Source organism: Taurulus bubalis, assembly GCF_910589615.1.
Source record: "Taurulus bubalis genome assembly, chromosome: 8".
NCBI lineage: Eukaryota > Metazoa > Chordata > Actinopteri > Perciformes > Cottidae > Taurulus > Taurulus bubalis.
The window spans coordinates 8143406-8160335 of NC_136596.1; the positions used below are offsets into that span (position 1 = coordinate 8143406).

Here is a 16930-nt window from a genome sequence, read left to right on the forward strand (position 1 = left end):
GAAGAGTCTTCATGAAATTCTGGAAAATTACCAGTTGCTTAATAGTCAAATACGAAGCTTTCTGATCACTTGTGCAGACATATCATCAATAATGCCCTAATTATCTGATAATAATCCATTCAAATATGTATATTCATTATATATATATATATATATATATATATATATATATATATATATATATATATATATATGTATATATATGTATAGTAATTATACAAACACAAGTATCATAAGTATCCTCTATAATTAAAAAATCTAAAAAATCCCCCTCACCCACCACACACACACGCACACACATATATTTTCTATTAACCTAACATGATTGCTATTATTTATTTTTTACAAAAATCCATGCAGGGAAATTGTATTGAAATGATATGATACAAACAGTAAACAAAGAAAATACTTTACATTACATGGCTCACTACTTTTTTTGTTCACAGTGATTCAAAGCACCAGGCTGCAGTTGAAGTGTGTGGGGGGTGTGAGTGCACAGCAGCGTTGCAGGCTGCTCTGACTGAATCCTTCTGCAGACGTCACGTTCCAGGACTCAAACACCGTCACACTGCAAATAAAACACACACCAACACCCACACACTGAATCACAATGTCCCTCTTTTCCATCAGCTCTATTCATTCTAAAAATCAGTTGGTGATGGATTTATAAATCCCGAGAGAAAAAATATCCAACCAGCTGGGGTTCGATGTTAAATAGTGTATAGCAAATATATGGTAACTGGGTAACAGTTTTCTTTATTACATACACACACACACACACACACACACACACACACACACACACACACACACACACACACACACACACACAACACAAACCTGTTATATAGTTGTGTGCAGCAGGTGACCAGTTGTAAGCTGCTGGTCACAGTGGCATTGATGAACTCCGTGCTCAGGAAATGTGGGCAATGAAGATCAGGGATGTACAACATACCTAGAAAACCCACAGAGGACTTGAACGCTTGAGTGACAGAATATGTTGTGTATCTAATACACGGACATTCTAGGACAGGCTCTCACAATAATTTCACCATGAATTTAGATATTAAATAAAGCTAGCATATTCAGAAAATATTAACTGAAATCCGAATGAGTGTGTAATGTGTGTTATGTGTTAATCCCATGTACGTCAAACATATTGTTGAATAACTAATAATTAGCATTATTTGCAACGTATTACAATTCTGCTGTCTCTGACTTTTGTCATAACAGTTCATTCTCACTTAAAACCCATGAGTTGAGTGGTGCACTAGTGTATTTAAAAGGGCACAAAAAGTAATATGTACGTAATGTATAATTCATGTTTTATGCATGAATGGATTACTGAATGGGGCACAGACCCACTTAAGGAATTAAGAGTCGCACTGAATAAGACAAACATACTGTAACAATGTCCATTGAGGCAGCCACAAATGCATATGGGTAAACGACAAAGAGGCAAAGAAGAGTAAACAGTCACCTGCAATACAAGCTGTCATAAAACAGGAGACACTGCCTGCTATCAGAGATCTGAAGGCACAACTGCAAATGTCAGTCTTTCTATTTGGGGCCAAGGATGCTGTAAAAATAACAACTTTATGATAAATAACAAAAAGCAAATCTTTAACAGCAATTGTACGTACGTAGTAACAAACAATTCATTCATTAATTAAGTGTACACTATATGTACTCACAATATGCAATTAGGATTTATATCTAAAATGAATAAACAACTAACTGAAAGTCACTTTACTGGGTTGTTAAAATGTTAAAATGATGAAAGATAAAACGATAACAGTCCCTCTGACTTTTTGTATCAAGAGGCTGCTTTTTGACTGGCATTTTCTCACGCTTGGAAATGTATAATTAACACTTTCTAATGTTAATACTTGTGGAATCTTTGCACTGCATCTTGTGCTACAAAGAGATTTAATTTCAAAGTCTGTATCAAAGATGAACTTCTGATTTGACATGTTGAAGGCAATAAAACGTATGAATGTTCATCTTCGGAAGAATGTAATCTGTTTCTTTGGTTTTTCTTGGAAACATATTTTTACGTCTTAAATCAGCTGAGGTGGCACTCACACAGCAGTCCAATTGCCGAACCCATGGAAGCGAAGTTGGAAAATCCACACAAAGCGTATGTGGCAATGGTTTCAGAGTGGATCTGATGGAAATAACCACATTTGTATTAATTGTTATTTGAAAAAAATATCACTTATCACTGTGTATGTTTCCTTCTTCATATGTTGAAGGCAAAAACAGATGGCAATTGAAAATTCTGAAAGTCAGAATACATTTTTAACTAAACTGTTTAATCACATCATCACCAATTTATCATCTATTATTTGCTAAAACAAAAAAAAGACGAAGACAATGAGGATTTGAACAAAAAAAAAGTGAGAACAAAAGCAAATAGGAATGACTCACAGAAATATACTGCTTCACGTTGCCCACATATTCTGGCCCTCCTGCTTTCCGTCTCTTAATGAATTCCGACAACTTCTGATAAGCAATAAATTCATTGATAAATGTCTTTAAGCCAATCAGTTCAGCAACAATGAAACTGTCCTCCCAGGAAACACCAATCATGAAGGAAAGAGGCATGAACACATAAGAGCAGATGAGCTAAAGGAGAGACAGAAAGAAGAAAAGAGTGAGTGCATATATGCGGGTTGATCTTTGAATATATTTACAGTTAGTATATGTTGGAGAGTTCAAGCCTCAGGTCGTGGCCATCACCGAGAAGCTGAGCTGCGGACAATCCAACATTCCGCCCAGCCAAGCGAGAGCCCCATCAATAAAAGCCAACAGGGACAGGAAGGCTATGAGGATGACAACTATGTTGGCCACTGCACCAACAGCACAAGAAGCACCTTGGGATGCCGCCTCAAACACGCTCTTACTGTCTCTGAGGGGACACAGGCAATGTTTGGATGGTTATATAACACTCAATCCTCTGAAGAACAGCTTATCAAAATAACACATTGTCGTCAGCATACTGGTGTGGATGACATTTGAAATATCGTGGTTGGTGATGTATTTCTACAGGTGATCACAAGTTCAGCTTAGGTCAATGCAAATCACAAATCAACAATGTATTTAAGAGCATGGGTTTGGAAATTTAGAGACATGTTGAGAGCAATGTGGAGGCATACCTGGATAATAGAATCAAAAACAGAATTTAGAACCTTAAACAGACAACATTCTGTTCCCAGTCAGATCTTCATCAGGTTTAAAATGTTTACACCCAATATGTTGTTAGTATTGGGACCGGTTATGCTATTTAAATAACTGTGTGGTTTGGAGTCAGCTACCTTTTCATCACTGATGTATGCTGAAGTACATGTGATGGGCGCACATTTACATACCTGCTATTCAAATTCTGTTATCATATACCTTATGCATTGGATTAATACAATTAGCAACAGCAGTTCTTTGTTAGTACAAACTAAACATGTAACTTCTTATTCTTCTGTTAAGCACTTTTTAAAAACAATTGTACATAAGTGTGAAACCATCAAACTGTGACGTTAATGATGCAATCAATTATTTGCATCTTACATTGTAAGACAATTTGTGCAGCTAAGAAAAGCTGCCGACTCCATGGCCTATGACTTAACATTTGTAACCAAGACTGCTTTTTTTTCACTATTGTTTAATGTTTGGGGTCTGATGTCATTAAATCTAACTTGTAATCAATGCTTTTAATCAATCTGAACAAGAAAAGTAAAAATTCTCACAAATTCAAAGGTCAAAGGCTTACAAGCTATCCGAAAGAGGGCAAAATAGGCGGAGAAGATTAGGACATAGAGGAATGAATGAACAGCTTTAGCAATTGATCAAAGGAGGAATGGTATAAAAAACACACACAAGAGATGCTTCAATGCAACTTCAACATTTTGGAAACAGTTTGTATTGTATCTCTTACCCATGCTTAATTTTGAGGATATTACTGGCTGTTACTCTGGGGGTCTCTGTTTCAGGCCAGAACGTCTTGGAAATGGCCAGAGAGGCTGGAATGGACATCACGGTTGCTGTCAACAAGTGTGTTGCTTCAACCTCAAAAGAGAAGAACAGAACAAGACAAACATTTTCTATGTTCTTCTCTTTTGAGAATCATTCACTTCCTGTTAGAACCTGTACTCTCAGGTAAGTGTCATGGTCCGTCAAGAGTCTGTGGAAGTTGACAATAAAATCCCCAACCCACACCCCCAAATCCTGTTTTTTTAATGAAACTTAGAAAAGTAGAAAAAAAAGATAGAGGGGTACATATTTGTCAGTTTATGGTACAGTTACAATAATGAATGATTTAATAGTCTTGCAGTTTATATTATCTTTTGTCTTTGCCTTCTCCTGATGTTACCTTTTTCAAACCGTATGAAAAAAAATTAATTTGTGAAGATTGGGCACAGATATGTGTATAATATATATGAACATGGTGGTCTATCAATGCTTTATAAACTCAATGTCTCAATTATGGTTACAATTTCAGTCTAGTCCACAGGAAAATATCAGTTGAGGCTAAACAACAGTTGTTATGGGTAAATGGAAAATATTTGATAGATTATAAACTTGTTTTCTGGCCTCCACTTTTAGTTTTCTGGACTCTTACTTATTTTGTGAATAATATATTGGATATAAAGGGATATTTTCTTATCTATGACCGTTTAATAAAAAAATATGGAAATCAAAGCATTAGTATTTGCAGCTGCCGTCTCCAGACCCTCACTACTGAGGAGAACTAATTTGAAAAAATCTCAGGATAATTTAGGCGTTTGTCATCCCTGCATAAGAAGTTATATGTTTTTATAATAATCTTTTTGTGTCCTGTTTTTCAATCATCTCTGAGAATCCATATGATGTTCAAATATATTGGGAACACTTGTTTAAGACTTTTTTCCCTTGGATAAAATAATGTATGTTTATTTACTACTAAACATGTTCTACTTATTTATGGGCTTTCCAATATATAACTGAGAATAATTGAAGATATTGGTAGATGTGCTGCTGAGTAGAAAGATATTATGCATTTATTTATATTGGCAAGTTGTTGCATTCTTTCGGCAACAGTCAGATTGGTTATCTGAACACGCTATCCTTTTACCTTCATTCTCTCTAAATATTTTTTGGGATTTTCAAGATGCTCAAAATACATTATTAAACACAATTGTGTTGCTTGGCAAAGTTTGTATATTAGATACTCAAAAAAGAGCTACTTTTGAACTTTTACTTTTACTTCTCAAACGCTATTATTGAAAGAAAAAAATAATTACGAAAGGTAGATGAAGAAGCTCAAGTAGGAATAAATGGGATATGCTGATAATATCGCAAACTAGGGACTAACATGATCTGAAGTTCTCATATTTCCTGCTATAAGATGTAGTATGGTTTGTATGTTGATCTGCTGTAGATCTGATTAATCTCTGGACAGTTAATTGTGGATTGTGTTTACAGGTAAATCTCTGGCATTCCCTCCCTCCACTGCCTCCTCACCCCAAAGGAGATGTAGGCTCCCAAAACGGTACCAGCGACGCTGGCCAAGCCTGCGGTCATCACAGCGTGGATCTCAGAGAGAGTTAGCGCACTGATGTACGGACGAATCAAGAGCGCGGATTCTGTCTGAAAAGGAGAGATACAGAAGATACAGGATTATTTGGGACTAGTGGATTTACGGAATAATAATAATAATATCACTACATCAGTGATTTGCTTGCTGTTTCTTGTTTAATTAAACTGTTGCGTGCACCTGTCCCAAGAATAGATTTCCAGCGGCAGCCATCGATTCTGCCGGGGATGTTGCCATGGTAACCTGCATTATGAATCCAATCTGTGGAAAGACAGAAAATTAAAGGAAAGGTTGAACATAACACCTGTAGAAAATGATAATATAATACATAATTAATTAGATAATTAATTAATCATCGTCCTCATCATGCCATTGTGCTCAATTTGAGTTACTTTGAGCAGTCATTATCTGTCTTGTATTCCTTAAACTCTATTTCTTATTAAAACAAAGGAGCTTTAGATATAAATGTTAATGTATGTAATAATGAATTTGCCATCAAATATTTATTTCTGTTTATGCACTTAATCCTCCCACTTCCTCACCTTGCAAACAAGCCAGGGCATGAAGCCAACGTAGAAGAGGATGGAGATGACAGAGCTTATAAAAACCAATATAGGCATCACCTGGAGAGAGTCAACAATCATCATCATCATCATCATCATCATCATCATCATCATCATCATCATCCGTTATTGAGTATGATTGTATGCACACTAGTACCCTGATTTTGAGTCTCTTCTTGGTTTTGACCATATTCAGAATATGACATTTACTGTTGTCATATAATTTTTTATTATCATATTTTTTGTTTTACTGACTAACTGCTACTGTTTCCTAAACACCTGCACACATGAAAGAAGGTGATTCAAAACTGGTTCCTGAAGGATATGATGTTTACATGACCAAACACATAACCTGAATATTCCAGAAACCTGATCATAATTGGGTACTAAACACACTCACTACTTATACATTATTGTCATTGTAATGATTTTACTGTTGTTTGATTCAGTCATTCACTCAGTGTGTGTGTCTGTGAGCATCAAGTAGGTTTTGGTGGGCTACCTTGAAGACGAAGAAGTGGTCTTCAAAACTGGTACCAAACACAAACTTAGACCCAACATCTGCAAATGACATAAACGTCTACGGAGGAGATTTTCAGTTGTGAATATCAGAACAGAAAACGTTGTATCTTTGGTAAGTACATATGCAGCAGGTGTGTTTGTGAATGTTTCAGTACAGTAACTGAAAAATCTCCAAATTCCCCAAAACAAGGAAACAAAAAAGAAAATGAAACAGGACATGATGAAACAAAAAAGGACAAAAAGAAAGATAAGAAGGAAAGAAATTGAATGAAACAAGGAAACAAAAGAAGAAAACAAGCAAACAGAATTAGTAAAGATGGAAACAAAAGATGGAATTAAAATAATTACAATAAGGAGACCCATTTAAAAAGAAGGAAACTAGGAAATGAAAAAAGGAAACAAAGAAATAAAGAAATAAGGAAAACAAAAATCAAGATTTGTGTGTGTCTACCTCTGCTTGTTTTCCAAGCCATGCAACTCCAACTAAGCCAAATGTGGTCCTGAGGATCAGCAGACCACAGACAAACTGTAGCCCGATCCCGCACACCAACGTTTGCCAACACCACTGCAACACACGTGTACAATACATTAACAAGGTGTGTGTGTGTGTGTGTGTGTGTGTGTGTGTGTGTGTGTGTGGGTGGGTGTGCATTCTTTACCCTGAATGGGTGTTTTGAGAAGATCAACATGCAGAAGATGAGGAGCAGCAAACCAACGAAAGACACAAGCTGTCTGCTCCCTCGCTTGGCTGTGTCCAGCGCCAGCCAGCCCCCCACGGCCACCAGCATGGACACATAGCCCACCCTGGAGGGACAGACAAGGGAGGGAGGTGAGATGAGAGACACTGACATTACATAGCAGGAATATGTGTCGTACATTGGCCACAAAGGCCAGTATGTTGTAAAGAAGTTACAGGATGACGAAACAAAACTTTCACGGTAACTTAAGATTCATAGCTGCAGGCTGCACAATAAGCTGAGCTCACAGTAGACCACAAACACTTCACTTTAATCACTTTGGACACTTTGATTGCACTTATCTGGTGCAATATAAATACATGTAAGTACTTGTATATACATTTGTATTCCGTCTGTATATATTTAGTTTAACATTGCTACTGTATTCTTCTTCTTTACTGCTTTTATTACTGTTTTACTGTTTATTTATATGACTTGATTTGTTTACTACGTGTCTCTTGTGTGCAAGGCTGCTGTAATCCTGCAATTTCTAATAAAGGATTATCTTATCTTATCTTATTTTATAAGAGACTGACGAGTGCAGCATGTGGAGGTCACCGTATGCAGGTAGCTCAAACTCTTTGAGCTACCTGCCAGCTGTTACATTCCTATGTTATTGTTATAACAGTTTTTGAATGGTGTAATTGCTTCACCTTTTTACTGAGCTAAGGGCCCTTGAACATGTGCAATTGTCTGACTTAACTGTAGCTCACAGCAGTTCTTCTTACACTTCACTTGCCATCAACTGCTCTTGTTTTCTTTATCCGGCCCTGTTTGCATTCAGCGCTCATCGGATTTAACGAACAGGAGACGAGCCTGTCTTGCACATTATATGCATTAGTTACAGCTACCAAGAAGGATTATTAATATAAAGACTCCACAATGGCTTTTTTGCAGCATCAGTTAAAGACCAGCCAGCCTCCACCCGCCTCTTGATGAGGAAGGTGCACACCAGGGTCAGGAAGCTGAACCAAACCATTTCTCACCATCTGATCCAAAACCAGTTTCTGCCGATGACGTCTCTTATAGGAGAGAGCTCCTCCCACACCCGGTCGCCATAGCGTTTCATCATCCAATCCCAGGCCAGGAAGATTACGGTTACCAAGGAGATGACCAGCATCTCGACAGCTCGGTTGAAGTTCAGGACACATGCCGCTATCACTATGGCAACCACGCCTGAAAGAAATTTTGTATTAATATAAATTATATCCCACAGAGCTGACATCACTTTCATTAATCAAATATTTTCATTTATTTGCTGCTTTAGTTCCTGCGGTTAAAAAGACAGCAGGAAGTGTATTTAATGTAAATTTTAATGAATGCTGTGGGACACAGATAAATACGACCTGACAAGTATCGGTAACGCTGATTGATGGTAATGTTAGCCTTTTGAAAATGCATACATTTAAAACATGAAGTCTGAGGTCTTGTTAACACCGAAAACGATAATTTTACGTTTCAATGTCCTTCATTTCAGTTCTTTTTTTATATCTTTTGTTTACTTTTCTTGTCTTAGGTCTTAAAAAGATGCAGTGTGCTTTGATCTGTAAACCTGAACGCCATCTGACTTACAAATACTGAATTGAACTGAATTAAAGGACCAATGTGTTGCATTTAGGGGGATCTATTGGCCCAAATGGAATATAATATTAATAAGCATGTTTTCTTGAATGTATAATCATCTGAAAATAAGAATCGCTGTGTTTTTCATTACCTCAGAATGAGGCATTTCTAATTAGTTGCTGAGGAGGTCCTTTTCAAAAAGACTGCTATGTTGCACCGCCATGTTTCTACAGCCCAGGAGGGGCAAACCAAACATTGGTTCTCGTGTGAGGAACTGAGAAGTTTCAGTTGGTTGCAACCTGCAACCTCACCCCTAGGTGCGGCCAAATCCTACACATATCATTAAGATATGAACGCAACTATCTACACAATTTCCCTTGCATTTTGCACATTTCAGCGAACGGATGATTATATTAGCTAGAGAATGGTTCAATTACATAAGTCTCAAAAGTTCTTTGGCTAAACCAGAGGTCTGCAAATTCAACTTTGGCTCATCACAAATATTGAAAATGAACAAAACTAAATATGCGGGTTCAGGGGAAAACATTTGAGTTTCAAAAGGATGTATTTTGTGAAGTCAAATTCGACAATGGTGGGAACGGTGGAGGTGTTGTTTGTTTGTGTTTCACAGCCCAAAGTGATTGAACTCATCCCTTTACAGTGTTATATAACATCATGCATTTCTAAAAAATATGATTATGTCCTAATAAAAGGGCATTATGGTCCTTATGAGGACATAACAAGTTGTATCAGTCATACCTGCAGTACTTTCTCTTATTATCTTTGGATCAAAACAGCATAACAATACAAGCTAGCAAATGCATTGATGACGCAGCATGTGTGTGTGTGTGTGTGTGTGTGTGTGTGTGTGTGTGTGTGTGTGTGTGTGTGTGTGTGTGTGTGTGTGTGTGTGTGCTCACTTTTGTGTCTTGTGCAGTCTGGACATCCCAACGACTAAACATACACATACTCATAGCAATTGAACAGTTCATTACTCAAATAGAAAAAAAATATATACCTCTCCATTTTTCTCTGCACACACGCAAATACATTTTATTCAAGCCACTTTTGGTTGCATTACATAGACTTACACTAGTTTCATGGATACTCACCCTACTTACCCCAACACACACACACACACACACACACACACACACACACACACACACACACACACACACACACACACACACACACACACATACACACAGAGACCTGGAACCCATTAGGGTCCCGAGTTACATTTGAATGGAATGCTAACAAAAATACTTCACCTGCCGCTATAACCAGGCGGACAATCAGGCAGATCTGGTCTTTGTGCTCTGCCAAATAGCCCTGGAATGCCTCAATTTTCTTCTCTAGCAAGCTAGGCACACACAAGAGAGAAATATAAAAGCGAAGATAAAGAGAAAGGACATAAATGTTACAACAAAGGGACAAGCGTAATGCTGCATATTTAGAAGAAACTGCAAAAAACTTAGCATGAGGGATATGTGTTTTGCAAAAACAAAAACGCAACCTTTTGTTATGTTGGTCTGTCTTTTTGCATGCATCGTCTGCAACTTCGGTAGCACTGTCCACTTCAATGTATATCTGATCCTGCTCCTGACACACACACACGCACGCGCACACACACACACACACACACACACACACACACACACGCATGCACACACGCACACGCACACGCACACACACACACACACACACACACACACACACACACACACACACACACACACACACACACACACAGCTTGAGGATAAATAATATTAGAAATATATTGACACAAGGTTGCTTGCGCAAAGACCCGTATTTATTCAGAGAAAAAAGGAAAACCGGTTGAAGGAGAACTTATTTTCTTTTGCCTGTGTGCATGTACATGTGTGTGTCTGGTTGAAGCCTTTTTTTCTGCAAAGACACCTTGTGCAGGTGAGAGGTGCTGCTCCTTAAGCATTTCAATTATTGTAACGAGGTTCCCAAAACTTGTTATGAAGTTAGTAGCCTGACATTTGCTCGACTGCATTAGATAATCGTCTGATTCAGTAAAAAAACAGCTGAGAGTTGTCGTTTTAACATAAAGATACATACAAATAAAGTTTTCTGTCCTCACATATAATTGACTTCCCTCACTGCAGGGGTTCTCCAATGTTTCCTTTGACACAGTATAATTCCAGTACAGCTTGAGAAACTAGTCCTGCTTACCTCTGACTCCAAGGCCGGGTTGTCTTTCCCCCTTTTTTGATTCTTCCTCTCTATTCCATCCAGCTCCATTCTCTTGCCGTTCACGTAGTTTCAGACACCGGCCAGACTGAATGGGAGTCTTTTTTTAAAGCACACCTGTCCTGTCCTATTCCCCACCCAGTCTCCCTCCTCCTGCAACGCTCTATGTCTCAACCTGCATCTTTTTTCCTCCCCTTTCCTGCCCTGTGTTCTGTTTTTGTTACTCTGTCACACTAACTTACTTATCCTACTTTGGGGTTTTTAGGAGACTGATGCATTCGTGAAATGTGGTGTAAGAAAGTTATTCATTTGCAACAATGTCCATCCGTCTGTCTTTATGCAAGGACACTCACATTTGCATGACTTCTGGTAATGGTAAATTAACTTTCATTCATTTCCTGAAGACTTACCTTTATTTATTCTAACCACAACCGCCACCAGACTAATCCTAACCCTTACCCTTACCTTAACCTTAAACTAAGTCTTCACCCTAAAATGTCTGTATATTCATTTTGGGGGATCAGCATTTGGTCCCCAAAGGAAATTTAAGCCCCCACAATGTGACTGTGGAATCAAATGTATGTCCCCATAAGATGGGTAAAAAATGCCTACTCCCACACACACACACACACACACACACACACACACACACACACACACACACACACACACACACACACACACACACACACACACACACACACACTAATGACTTCACTCTATTTGGCAGACTGATGGCTTCTATATAGTTGTCATCACGTTAAAGTTCATTAAGGGATTTGCTTAACACACAAATACACACACACACACACACACACACACACACACACACACACACACACACACACATGCAAGTTAATGTAGAAAGTTGAGTCACGCAGGGGCTGTTCTTTGAAGCAGGAATAATTATTATTGCCGGAAACCTTCCAAAAATCTGACCAAATACCATTCAGCATGACATGACCTCTTTCTTCTCCTTTACTCTGCCTTGAAAGAACAGTCTGCACAGGTACAATAAGATAAGATAACATACAAATAATCCCTTATTAGTCCCACAGCAGCAGAGTGGATAGAAACACAAGTAGAAAAACAAGATCAAAACAAACATAATAAATACGTGATCACACAGTAAAGGTATAATAATTAAGTAGAAAACAAAAACTTAAATATAATATAGTAGGACTGAATGGTTGTTAACATTGCACAGTGGATTGCACATATTATTTACATTGCACAGTGGATACATTGGACTTACACATTAATAAATGAATGAGGATTAGTCAGTTGTTGGTGGTCTACTTGAAGCAGTGTTAGTTGTGCAGTCTGACCGTGGCAGGAAGGAAGGATCCCTCCTCTTCACAGAAACACTCTCTGATAATATTGTATCGTATCGACATGGATGCAGCTTGTGCAAATGACACACTGCAGTCATAGTTCTTCACAGCAGACACTAGAGAGCACTAGTGTATAATGTCTCAGTGCCGACACATGGCTGGTACATAGAGGTTAGAATAGGTTCATGTAAGTCCACATGATAATATTTATTTATATTGGGAGCTCTTATTCAAAGCTAAACACTTAGTTATGAAGTATAGGAAATTAGACAACACATTACATCACATTACAGTAAAATATAACCTTGGGAATGAAGAACACTTCAAAAAGATTTCTGTAATTTAACCTGCTTGTGTATAAAAGCTTAACATCCTAAGAAAATAAGGTGTAATAATTAAATATGACTCCCTTTTAGTTGCAAAAGGCAAGGCATCTCTCTTGCATTTTGTCGGCCGGATATCCCTAAAAAACTTTCCTCATGGGAGGGTAGCTTACCAGTTCAGAAAGGCAAGTGTCAATCGGTCATTTTTAGATGGCTTCTTCCCACTAAGAACACATTGGCTCTTGTGAAGACTACTGTCTTCTACCACTTTGAAAAAAGCAATCCACTTAATCAAGCCAAAGCGGAAATGTTAAAAGAACAAAACAAGGACACAGCATGGAAATGGCTCCCTTCATCTGAGGTTTGTTTATTGACACAATGTGCCAAACCCCCTCAAAGCTAGTAAAGAAGTAAAAACACTGGTTTTGCAACAGATCATAACTCACGGTTCGGATAGTATCACATATTAAAGTCACAGATCAGATACAAATGTAAAAAGGGAACAAATATAACTTTTAGAGATCCCTGATCATGCTTTTCTTTGCCGCTGATACTAATTGCCGATCATAGTCCATATTGGCAGACACGGAACCCCTTGTTGTTTGATTTATTGAGCTGGTCTACAAGACTCCTGACTATTGTGTTTTTTTTGTCACCATCCCAAAAATCTTTTCAACCACTTAAGTAATGAATTAACAATTCTAAATGTTGTCCTTTTACTTTTTATAGTAATACTTTTTTGTATCCTCATTAAAACACAATTTAAAGGAAATAAAAGATTGTATTGATTAAAACACAACTTGTCATTGGTTGTAATGCTGTATTAAGAGCTGCTTAGTGTACACAGGTCACATTTCCCTCTCTAATATCTATTTATATTGTTGTGAAACATCTCATTCCAACAACTTAATTTATTCAAGTTTCTCACCAACACTACATTTTAAGACTTTACATGTGAGCACATCATGAGAAGATGATATTTTACCTTCTCACTGAACGGAGCCTGAAGGCATCATAAAGTAAGTGGACGGAACCTTCGCTAGTCGGCCGTTAGCAGTGCTGCCATCGTTATTAGTTCTTCTCCTATCACTTTAAACAGGAATTGGTTTTTTACAATATAACATTATCAGATAACTAATCTGATAACTAGAAAAGCATAAATGCCAATGTCCTGATCACATATTTTACTGAATATTTTCAGATAATGATTGTCAGTAATAATTTCAGTTTAATTAGATTTAACATTAAATTTCACAATTAATCACGACAATCGACGATCGACAATGATCCGTTACACCTGAGGAGTGTGTTTTCTGCACATACTTGTATACTCAGTATATCTAGTGTTCTAATCATGACCCCTTATCTCTCTGTTACTCATAGCTTTAGGGTAAAGCAGGGTATAACTCAAGATATACATGACAACAAACAATGGAAATAAAAAGGACAATCTTTGATCACTTTCTCAGTATGGACACCTTCACCATATTGTAATCTAGTCAGTGACAGCAATGCATCCATTGTATGAATGTTCAGTTTAAATGATAAGCACTAAAAGCTAAATGTGCATGGCAAACTATAAAATGCTCACAATGTTGGATAGAACACATGAATACGGATGTGGATGAAAGATGGTTCAAAAGGGTGATTGCATGCTTAAAAAGTCAAAGACCTCTGTCAAAAGGACCATGAGAGTAATTGCAATATTCTGTTTGTGAAATGTTGTAATTGGTTCACCCACAGAACGCTGTGCTGAATGCGTACGCCCCGATTTCTGAGGCAGTTATCCACCAGATTGGTTCAGACACAGGCAGGGCTCCATAATTACACTCCTCTATTCAGCAGCTCTGCCCGTGCGTCAGTACAAACGTCATTTTAGAGCCGGAGACAGGGAGAGGAGAGGAGAGGAGAGGAGAGGAGAGGAGAGGAGAGGAGAGGAGAGGAGAATAGAGGAGAGGAGAGGAGAGGACTCCTCACAGCTGCATGGGATGAGTTGGGGCTGTTGCTGCTCACAGGCAGATATGCTGTCATTCTCTGTCTCTCACATACAAGGTGAAACACTGAGGAGAAGAAGAGGCTCTGCTCTGTTCTATTCTTCAAAGGCATAACAAGACAGATCAACTCTTATGTTAGAAATGCACCCGGCAGAGGGACTGGCATGCTGCCGTATAGCCTCCGCTCTGAGACGACAGATTATTGATTCAGGTCTGGTTTGGCTGGGAGTCCCATATGATTATGAAACATGGCCTAATGATTTCATAAGGTGACGCTTGGCCTGGTACATGCCAACTAAACACTTGATGATTGGTGATTGCTCCCTCTTTCTCTCGCTTGGTCTCTTGTTCTCTTGTTCTCTCTCATGTGATATATCAGACACTACATCCACCTCTTGTGGATACAGCGAAAGAATCCATCAGCTCAGCTGCCATTAAAAAAGGACCCTAGGCCAATGACTATGCTAACACATCTGTATAATGCGAAATAGCAGGCTGTTGTCCTATTCCAATGTATACGACTGTAAATGCGTCCTCCAGCGTTGTGCTCCACTGATTAACTGTACACAGGTGTACATATAAAACACCCAGCATAACAACAAGATGATAATGATGATTATAATGGAGCAGTGATGAATGATTAGGACAAATAGAGCCCGAACAATTGATTGCTCCTTATATGTCATTTACGCACGCCATCTCAAACCATAGAAAAATGAAATAACATCTTCCACGCAGAAACCTTTTCCACCTGACCCCCCCCCCCCCTCTCTCTCTCTCTCTCGGCCAAGGACTCTTTGTACAAACACATTTAGTTCTGCAAGAGGCCTTGCCAAGGTGCCCTTGAGCAAGAAAGCTTCCTCAAAACAAGCAGCTTCTCACTAAAGGGGATCGATAAGGTATCACAATAAGCATGATCTGCGTTTGATGCTGGCATAGGCCCTCTCTCCTATACCAGCCTTCATCTCTGCATGGCTCTCCCGTCCTGAACTGGCATTTGCTCTGTATAGCCTCTACACACCCATACCAGCACCACCAGCACCAGCACCAGCAGCACCACCAGCACCAGCAGCACCAGCAGCAGCAGCACCAGTCTCTCCCTCGACAATCATTCACACACAGAGAACATTGTGTCGAAGGGGGCTCCAATGGTGCGTGTCAGCTGAGAGCAGCTCTGAGAGAGAGAGAGAGAGAGAAAGAGAGAGAGAGAGAGAGAGAGAGAGAGAGAGAGAGAGAGAGAGAGAGAGAGAGAGAGAGAGAGAGAGAGAGAGAGATCCTCCTTGGCACACACCCGTCAGTGTGGCAGTGTGATTTTGACTGACTGGCTGACTGACGGTGATTCTGGAGGAGGAGACGCACAGGAAAGGGGAGACACACTCTCCGGGTCTTTTTCTGTTTCTGTCATCGTAGTCACGGCAGATGTTTTTCTAGCCGCGCCGCCTGTATCCACCAACAGACATCGGATTTTGCTTCATTTCTTCTGTGCTTGATTGGCTGAACCGGGGACTGAACCCAGCCAACCTGGGCCGGGTCGTGGGGGCTGTTCAGCGAGCCTTATAGCTGAAGTTGGCTCCCGAGATGAGCGCCTGGAGACCCGGGAGCGGGGCTCTCTCTTCCCCGGGCAGAGGGTCCGAGTCGTGGCGGTACTGGTGGTGCTGGGTTGTGGTTATCGGGGTGTCAGTGGGCTCTGGAGATCCGTGGATGTCCGCGGAGGTATGCCCGTCCTCTTGTTCTTGCAGCAGCACCAGGATCTCCTGCGTGGATCCGGAACGGGGCATCAATGCTTTCCCCGTCCTGCAGAGCGAGGCGGAGATGGAGAACATCACCGACATGTGAGTGTGTCTCTCATAAGCATCATATTTAGAAGGGAGATGTCGGATTCATAAGTGGTCCTTTTCATATCCACCCCACTTTCATCAGCGTGGCTGTATTTTCCAACACTTTCCAAATAAAGGAATGCCCTCCTTTAACCATCATCTGTCAGAATTGTGTCTGGAGCTGATCCGGTACGCAAGGGAAGATCCAGAACCGGTCCAGGTTTTTGACACTTAATCTTAATCTCATGCATGAATTCAGGGCGAATTCACAGATTTGCTAGTTT

General features: G+C 39.3%; 2 protein-coding genes across 2 annotated transcripts in view; one reads left to right on the top strand and one right to left on the bottom strand.

Moving 5' to 3' along the window:
- Positions 1 to 431: 431 nt before the first annotated feature.
- LOC306740202 (solute carrier family 28 member 3-like) lies at positions 432 to 11456 on the bottom strand (the record flags this gene model as incomplete). The annotated part of the gene is made up of 17 exons (XM_079222306.1): positions 432 to 568; positions 841 to 955; positions 1481 to 1579; positions 2086 to 2167; positions 2431 to 2628; positions 2743 to 2911; positions 3932 to 4062; positions 5497 to 5622; positions 5750 to 5830; positions 6112 to 6192; positions 6635 to 6712; positions 7106 to 7219; positions 7314 to 7458; positions 8378 to 8567; positions 10229 to 10320; positions 11120 to 11232; positions 11430 to 11456. The coding sequence occupies 17 exons, from the start codon at positions 11454 to 11456 to the stop codon at positions 451 to 453; spliced, it is 1959 nt and encodes a 652-aa protein (XP_079078432.1). The 3' UTR covers positions 432 to 450.
- A 4951-nt stretch (positions 11457 to 16407) lies between these two features.
- ntrk2a (neurotrophic tyrosine kinase, receptor, type 2a) overlaps positions 16408 to 16930 on the top strand; it is a gene marked incomplete at both ends in the record, with an annotated part of 72115 nt that continues 71592 nt past the window's right edge. The window contains one exon of the mRNA XM_079222516.1: positions 16408 to 16661. Within this exon, the coding sequence (XP_079078642.1) occupies positions 16408 to 16661 (254 nt within the window). The remainder of the gene's footprint in view (positions 16662 to 16930) is intronic.